Source organism: Lemur catta, chromosome 7 (assembly GCF_020740605.2).
Source record: "Lemur catta isolate mLemCat1 chromosome 7, mLemCat1.pri, whole genome shotgun sequence".
NCBI lineage: Eukaryota > Metazoa > Chordata > Mammalia > Primates > Lemuridae > Lemur > Lemur catta.
The window spans coordinates 49719061-49728383 of NC_059134.1; the positions used below are offsets into that span (position 1 = coordinate 49719061).

At 42.8% G+C, this 9323-nt stretch overlaps 1 protein-coding gene across 1 annotated transcript in view; it reads right to left on the minus strand.

Moving 5' to 3' along the window:
• The window catches only part of ANKRD42 (ankyrin repeat domain 42), a 46095-nt gene extending 38463 nt beyond the window's left edge, over positions 1–7632 (minus strand). Inside the window, exons 1-3 of the mRNA XM_045556936.1 lie at positions 7501–7632; positions 6430–7468; positions 2618–2781 (exon numbers count right to left, since the gene is read on the minus strand). Coding sequence (XP_045412892.1) covers positions 2618–2781; positions 6430–7468; positions 7501–7632 — 1335 coding nt within the window. The remainder of the gene's footprint in view (positions 1–2617; positions 2782–6429; positions 7469–7500) is intronic.
• Between the last annotated feature and the right edge of the window lie 1691 nt (positions 7633–9323).

Here is a 9323-nt window from a genome sequence, read left to right on the forward strand (position 1 = left end):
ACTCAATAATGATTCAAAGATTACCCTGGAAAACTATGAAAAGGAGGGAAAAGAATAATGGTTTTAATTTTAGACCAATTAAATTTGAGATGCCAGTCAGATATGCATGAGCTATTGATCAAGCACCTAACACATAATCCAAAAGTCAGGAAAGAAAGCAAATATATTAATTATGTAGAAGTAATAATAAAGCCAAGGAAGTCTAAAAGACTGCCTGAAGAGAAAGAGTATAAAGTATGAGAGAGAATGCCAATGGCAAAAATGTAAAGAATACCTATATTTACAGAGTAGGAAGGGTAAGTTAACCAAAGACCAAGTGAGAGCAATCAGAGAGGCTGAAAGGGTACCAGGAAAGCAATGAAATAAATGTTATATCAAGATGTCCTATTTAGGGCCGGGCGCGGTGGCTCACGCCTGTAATCCTAGCACTCTGGGAGGCCGAGGCGGGTGGATCGCTCGAGGTCAGGAGTTCAAGACCAGCCTGAGCGAGACCCTGTCTCTATTAAAAATAGAAGTAAATTATCTGGCCAACTAAAAATATATATAGAAAAAATTAGCCGGGCATGGTGGCGCATGCCTGTAGTCCCAGCTACTCGGGAGGCTGAGGCAGAAGGATCGCTTGAGCCCAGGAGTTTGAGGTTGCTGTGAGCTAGGCTGATGCCATGGCACTCACTCTAGCCCGGGCAACAAAGTGAGACTCTGTCTCAAAAAAAAAAAAAAAAAAAAAAAGATGTCCTATTTGGATACGGCGGAGTAAAAGCAGTACTTTCCTCTTCTAAAATCACCTAAAAGCAACCAGCAAGAAAACCAGAAAGAAAACTCCAACTTTGATGAAACTAGGAAACATCTGTAACTCAAATCACCAAACAAATGAAAAAGCTGCCAAAGTGCAGATCAAACTGGGAGGTGGGAGGAAAGAGCAGAAAGAACACCTACCCAGGGCTATAAGCTCACAAAGAGCCATCAAGGTACATTTCTCCCAAGTGAGAGGGATCCACTGAAAGGCCAAAGCGAAAATCCCATGTTTACAACAGTACAAGTGAGGCATATAGACTGGTGGAGGAAGATTCTCTGGACCAGATTTGGCTACAAAAAGCAGAGAAGTCCAAACAATGAAGAAATCACACAGAGTAGCCATATTCATAGAAAATAGTGTATGTGGCAGGAGTGAAAACGAGAGACTGCATTGTGAATAGACCTACTGCGGCCTTACAGACTGGGGAAATGTAGTAGCCAAAATAAGGCTCCACATACACAACCTTGAATCATGAAAAAAATTCCAGGTGGCCTTGTACACAGCCCAAGAATAAGAAGACTTGCATAAAAATATTCACTAAGCAGTTTGTACTAGCTAAAAATTGAAACCAACTAAATATCCATTAATAGAAAAATGGATAAATTCTGATATCAATCTAAGAATAGACTATTACAACAGGGCTGAAGGAGTTATAGTACATATATGTAACCAAATGGTTAAAATGCAAAAACATATTTTTTTTTTTTTTTTTGAGACAGAGTCTTGCTCTGTTGCCCGGCTAGAGTGAGTGCCGTGGCGTCAGCCTAGCTCACAGCAACCCCAAACTCCTGGGCTTAAGCGATCCTACTGCCTCAGCCTCCAGAGTAGCTGGGACTACAGGCATGCGCCACCATGCCTGGCTAATTTTTTCTATATATATTTTTAGTTGGCCAGATAATTTCTTTCTATTTTTAGTAGAGACGGGGTCTCGCTCTTGCTCAGGCTGGTCTTGAACTCCTAACCTCGAGCAATCCACCCGCCTTGGCCTCCCAGAGTGCTAGGATTACAGGTGTGAGCCACCGTGCCCGGCCAAAATGCAAAAACATATTGTTGAACAAAAAAAGCAAGCTCCAGAACGATACACATAATGTGATATCATTTATATAAAGTATAATGCCATTCAAAATAATTATATAATCATATGTAATAATAGTGTAAAGCATAGATGGGAATGATAAGCACCAAAATCATGGTAATAGTTATCTCTAGAGTTGGAAGGAGAGGAATGACACCGGAGAGGAGTACTTGGGGACTTCAACCTGAAATATTCCATCTCTTTTCTAAAAATCTGAAGCAACTATAGCAAAAATGTCAGGATAGGTATTCATTATGTTATCCTCTACAAGTTATCTTCTATGCTTGCCTCTGGAACCCACCCAACATATTGTGAGAAAATATAAACTAGCCCATGTGGAGAGGCCTCACATACAAGCCCACATGGAAAGGTATTAAGGTGCTCAGTCCACAAACAGCATCAACCACCAGACATCTTAGTGAACAAGCATTCAGAAGATTCTAGCGCCAGTTTTCGAATCTTCCAGCTGAAGCCCCAAAAATCATGAAGCAGAGATAAGCTGTCTCTCGTATTCAAATTCCTGATTCACTCATGAGTATAAATCAATGGTTATTTTATGACACAAAGTTTTGGGGCAATTTGTTATAAAGCCCTAACAAAGCAGAATACCCAAATATTACACTGAATTAGACTAAAAAGAAACCATCTGCAGTACCTAGCATAAGGTCTCAGCCTTGTTCACTAAATTTACAAAACTGCTACAGCTGTAAACTTAGCTCAGTTTAATGATATGTATAGCTTCTTACCTCCAAACTTCCAGAATGTGCTGCCCAATGTAAAGGGCTAAATTTATGAAGAATGTCAACTTCATTAATACTGGCTCCACGTTCCACTATTTCTGAAAGCTGCTTTACATCTCCAGCTTTTACTGCATCATGTATGCTACCAAAATGCACCTTCTTCCTGGTACCTATTGAAAAATGAAATTGCTTAAAATGTACTACAAAACTATGAAAGAAAAAAAAGACTGAAACAATGATCCAACAGAAAGCACAATATCACTTTGGCTTTCTAAATAATTTGCTACAAAGATGTTTGTGATTAGTATCTTAATCAGACTTCCAGTTTCGGCTCTGACATGTAAAGAGCACGGAGATTTTCCTGCCCTTATAGGGAAAAAACTGAATGAACTGAAGATCAACAACTTTTCTTGGACCCATCAGAGAACTGAGGTCTCAGGGCAAACTGCCACTCCAAACCTAGAGAGAGACAAATACAGAGAAATGCAGTCAAGTTCAGCTTATCTGGAGCAGAAGCTGCTGGAACCATAAACTGGTAGAAGTACTTAAATGACAATTTTGATGACTTGCCAGAAGCTGAGTATATACTAGCCTAAGAATGAGAAACTCTTAAGAGCCACAGTCTTAGGAAGTCCTTACACTTTCATAGATTTTTACTTTCAGAAACCCGACCAGACTATCATTGTGAAGCCAAGAAAAATCACCTCATGTCTTTGGCAGGGGGACAGAGAAAGTAACCATTTTGAAATACGGCCAGCGTGTTCTCCCTAACAAAGGCCTCCCTAGTGAAAAAGACTTTACCAGAGCCTTAGCTGACATACGCAGATATATTTTATGAATATTTTTCTTATCTTTCTAATTCATATGTCCTACACTAAGAAAGTATCGACAAGTCACAATTTTTCAGGCCCACTATAACGTGAAACATTTTAATGTGTGTTGTGAACCAGAGGCAAATAAAGGTATCTAAGCATGAATAGATAGTAGAAAGAGGAAGGAGAAAATAGTTCAACTGAAGCATTCCCTAAACAAAACAAAACAAAAAAAGGCATGATTCCGGATGTCAAGTTGTTCTGAAAACAACTCACCAACATTTCTGGCAAATAATCTATGCAATCTTGTACTACTATTTATCTATCTATGTGTCCTTTTCTCCATAATTAGAATGTTAATTTCTTAAGAGCTAGAACCATGTCTTACACTGGAATCATATCTTACACCAACTGTTAGCAAAACGCTATAAATTGTACTCAAAAATCCTTTCTGAACATCTACCATGTGTCAGGCACTAAGATAACATGATGGAAAATAAACATGGATTTATATCAATACACTTTCCTTCTACCAACACTTTAAAATCTCTTTAGATAACTATAAGGAGAACAAAAACCTGATAGCAATGCCCTCAGAGAGTGCAGGTAAAATTAAGAAGGAGGAGAAGTCAAAGAGGTCACAGAGGAAGAGGAACATTTGAGCAACACCCTGAAGAACAATTAAAGTATATGCATTAGGGGAAGAGGGCAGGGGAGGTGTATACACACACACATACACACACACAAACATTTAATAAATGTTTAATGATGTTAATCCCCTAGGCCAGACCTTCATTTTTCTCCTTTAAACTAGTACAGCAAGAGCTACAAATGATGTTCTACCTAGTCTGATACATTTTACACAGGGACACTCTAACCCATTTTATACAGGGAAACTAACCTGATCACTTCATGCCCCTATTCCAAACTGCTACTGGTTGGCCAATGCTAGTCTACAGGGCAAAAACCAAACTCTCAGTATGACGGTATATTCTTCCTCATAATTGGTCTTCATCTAATTTTATGGCCTTTTTTCTCACCACATTCCATCCCAATTCATTAATTCATCCACCCATTCATCCACCCGACATTAATTTGGTGTCTACTATAAGTATAAAAAGATGAAGACTTAGTGTCTACCCTCAAGGAACTCACAGATTAGTAAAGAAGATACAAACAAATTATAAAATAATGTGGTAAGAGCTATGACAGAAATATTCATAAGAATTATGGAAGCACAGATGTCTTCTAATTTAGCGAGGGTAGGAGGGGAACAGAAAAGGATTCCTGGGGAAAGTAACAGCTAAGATGAATCTTCAAGGATTCGCAGGAGTTTGCCAGGTAAAGCAGGAGCAGTGAGAGGCCAACTAGACAGCATGAACAGTAGGATGTGGTCCGGAAACAACAAAAAAATTTTTCTATTGCTACAGCATAAAATGGAAGAAGAGGCTAGAACTAGACAAGAGACAGACTATAGTGGAACTTGTAAAAACAATTTTGCCTTGAGCAGACAGTAGAGAATCATAGAGGGATTTTAAACAGAATAATTACAATGATCAGATTTGTAATGCTGAAACTACATAGCAGGATGCGGGGAGGGAAATGTATTGACTGGAGAGCAAAAAGGCAAGACTAGAGAGTCAGGAAGATCATATAAGAAGATAGCTACAATAGTCTAGACTAGAAAAGTTGAGACTCTCAATTAAGATAGTGGCAGTGGGAACAAGAAAGGAGACAGATTCAACCAAAACTAATGGAAATTGGATAAACTGATTTGAGATGGATACGGTGGGTGAAATAAGGGAAGAGTAAAGGAACAACTGCAAGGTGTCTGGCTTAATCACCAGAGTCCTGTGATGCCGTTAACTGAGACAGCAAACACTGAAGGACAGAGAAGATGTATGAATATAAAATTACATTTTGGACATGCTGATCTTGAGATGCCCAAGGAAGATTTCCAGAAAGAAAACCTATATATAAGTCTGCAGCTCAGAGGAGAGATGTGGAATTCAGGTCTCAGTGTTAGGAGTGTCTCAGTATTAAAAAGCTTTTTCTGACCTCCACACTCAATCTATACTGGAACCAACGGCACTCTACTGTCTTTTATAACACCCATCACACTAGTCATTATTTGCTCAGTATTTATCTTCCCCATTAAAAGGTAAGGATGTGCCTATCTTCTTTACTGATATTTCCTTAAGACATAGCACACGGTAGCACTCAATAAATATTTACTGGATGGTTGAATGAATAACATAGATTTGGGGGTCATCAATAGGGTTGACAAGAAAAAGAGGACTAACGATGGCACCATCAAGGGAAAAAAGCAACATTTAAGGAGAGGGCAGATGAAAAGAAGTCAGCAAAGGAAAGGGAGACGGAATAGAGCGGAAAGAAGAAAACTAGATAAATGTAATCTGTCATCTCCACAAGGTCAAATGCTGCATTGACGCCAAGTAAGAATTTAAAACAGGCCGGGTGCGGTGGCTTACCCCTGTAATCCTACCACTCTGGGAGACCGAGTCAGGAGGATCGCTTGAGGTCAGGAGTTCGATACCAGCCTAAGCAAGAGCGAGACCCCGTCTCTACTAAAAACAGAAAAAATTAGCCGGTGTGGCGGCGCGTGCCTGCAGTCCCAGCTACTCAGGAGGCTGAGGCAGGAGGACCAACTGAGCCCAGGAGTTTGAGGTTGCAGTGAGGTACGATGAGGCCACTGCACTCTAGCCGGGGCGACAGAACGAAACTGTCTAAAAAAAAACAAACAAACAAACAAACTTATAAGAAGTCTCAGAGGATTGTGCAGATGGAAAAGAAAGGGAAGAAAGCTGAAATGAGGGAAGATGGGGGACGAGTAAACGCCTTTGGGATCCACTGAAAGTAGATTAAAGGGGAAAGGAGGAGTGACAGCTGAGAAAGAGAAATGCCAGAAAGGGCTGAGGCTGATGTGGCCTAAAGTGAGAAAAGCAGGGTGGCAGATATAAGGGCCAACAAAACAGTCTGACTCACACGGGTTTGCAGTCTCCCTAGAGGAAGTGGAAGGTCCTGAACTGGCCACCCCGGGCATGGTGCAGCCCCTTCGACTCTGGGGAGGAGTTGAGCCCAGGCCCCTGCTGCTGCGGCGGTCTTCACTTGCTCTCACCCACGAGCCACTGGAACGGCAGCGGCCTTCTTCGCCGTCGTCCCTAGGACCGGGGCCACGATCCTCCTTTGCTCTCCCCGAGGAGTCCCCGCAGCGGGGACCTTCGTCTTCACTGTCTCTCTCCCAGAAGCCACTGAGTCGGAGGCTGGCGTCTTCACTGACGCTCACCACGGAGGAATCGCTGGCTGCGTAGCCGCGGTCTTCACTTACTCCCTCCCAAGAACTACTGAGGCTATGGCCGCCATCGACACTCCCCCCCTCCCAAGAGCCAATCTCCCCGCAGCCACTGGTTCGAGGGCCCCAGACTTCACGGACTCTCTCCCAAGTACCACTGAGGCAGGGGCCACGATCTTCTCTGACTGTTCCCCTAGAGTCGCTAGGTTGGTGGCCGCCGACTGGACTTAAATTCACGTCGCGGTCTCCCCTTACTCCCTCCCAAGAGCTGCTGTGACAGTGGCCACTGTCTCCCCTAAGTCTCTCCCGAGAGACACTGCGGTGGTGGCCTAGGTCTTCACTGACCCTTCTCGAGTCACTGCGGGAGAAGCCGGCGTCTTCATTTGCTCTTCCCGCGAAGACCCTGGAGCAGCGGTCTCCGTCTTCCCGTTTCCTTTCCCCGTCGTCGCTGCAACGAAAGGCCCGGTCTTCGCTAACTCTTTCCCTCGAGTCGGCGCCGCGAGGGCCTTCTCGGCCGTTTATCCTCCACACGCGGTGGCTACCGCGGCGGCCGCCGTCTTCGTTTGCTACTACCCGCGAGTCGCTGGGGCGGCGGCCGCCTTCAGCTGGGACCCTGTCCGAGTCGCTTTCCAGCCTCCCGCCTCCCGCCACCAGGCCGGAGTGGTGGAAAAGCCGTCGCCTTGGAAACGAGTAAACTTCCGGCGTGCTGCGGTCATTTCCGGTTCCTCGTGGCTACGCGTCAATTCCGGCTTCCTTTCTTTCACCTTTTGCAAGGCTTTCCCATCTAGAGCAACTGGGCGGTGGGACGGACTGGTTTTCGGTGAATTCTGCTCGGCCTCACACGAGCCTATCTGGGCCCGTCTCTGGAATGGCCTGTCATCGATCGCGCCCTCCATCGCTCAGCGACCCAAGTGGAGGCCTCAGGACTGCAGTCTGCGTAGGTGACCTGTGTGGCGCGGGCCGGGCGGGGCCTTCTCGTCCTTGAGCAAACCTAGTATGCTTTTTCAGTACTGGTTGGAAGAAAATCTGTTCCTACCCTATCATTTCACAAGGGTGGTAAAAAAAAAAAAAACTAAAGGAGAAGTTAGCAGCTGCAGCCGCTGCCATTGAGTACTAGTGTCAGGCTCTTTGATAATCGTTTGTTAGGTGTTATCCCCATTTTATAGGCTCAAGATATCAATAAGGCCAGATAGCAGGTGAATTGTAAAGCCAATATCAAAGCACAGGTAATTAGTCAAAAGACTGCTCCTGACTCCAAATCCAAGGTTCCTTTCACTGTAACATGTATACTTTCAGCAGTTTGACCCAAATCTTTCTCTTCAACCCTATTGCTTAACAATAGGAATGAATTCTTCCATTTACTATTTGTTGCAAACATGGGTCAGATTTTGTACTAGCAGCTGAGAATACAGAAATTGGTTAGAATTGTCTGCTCTCCAAGGGCGTCACCCACTTTGATTGCCCTCTCAGTCCGTTTTTTCCGTCCATATTGCCTTGCTACACATTATCTTCTCTCTTCAGGAATAATGAACTCGGGTTCTGGAAACATACCATACCTTTTCATATTTCTGCCTTTGTGTGTGTTGTTCCTTTTATCAGGAAGCTACCCTGCCCTCCTCCTATTTTTGTTCTGTGAACTTGTTTAGGAAATTCTCCTGACCCTGCCTCTCCTCTCTTGAGGTACAGTAAATTGCCTTTAACTTCCATAGTCTTCTATAATATTAATAACTACCATTTTGTTAAGTTCATAAGTCTGGCACTGTACTGGGTACTTAGTATTAGTTTTCTTACTCAATTCTTATTATAACCTCCAGAATAAGTATTACTTTTCCTTTTTACAGATAGTGAAATGAGGCATACACAGCTGGTAAGTAGTAAATACCTGAATTAGGATTCCAGCCTAGGTCGTTGATTTTGCTGCACATGTTCTTCAGAGTTTCTGAATTTCCACAGCCTTTATTAGATCATTTATCATATTGTATTTTAATTATCTATTTAACAATCTTTCCTCACCCCTACCTTCCAACGACTCTGAGCTTCTGGAAGGTATGGACTGTATCTTACTCATCTTGGCATTCCTAACATCTAGAGTATTTAGTTCAAGGGAGGGGCTTAGTAACTGTTGTATGGGTGAGTGGGTAGATTGATCAGTTGACTGTCAAGTGGATGAACTGATAGGCTGAAAATAAAGTTTTTCACATTAGAAGGGAATTTGAGATTAGTCATCCCAGTCCCCTCATTTGTAGAAATGGGGCACCTGAGGCCTTTTGTCTACCAGACATCTATTGAGTTATTAATGTGGACCAGTTTCTATGCTAAGTGATTTGCAAATAGTTTCAAATTTAATCTGTATTGCTATTTTTATTTTTACAGATGAAGAAACAGCTCATATTTGACCAAGATTACATAAATAGGAGCTGAGGAATTGGAACCTACTATGACTGACTCCAAGTTAATACAGTGTTTGTAGCCACTTATATAATGGTAAAGGCTTTATTTTTTGCTCTGCAATATGAAGTGGATAAACTCAGGAAATGAGGCAGCACATTACAAATCCTTAAAGTATACACACCTGGCAGGAAGGATC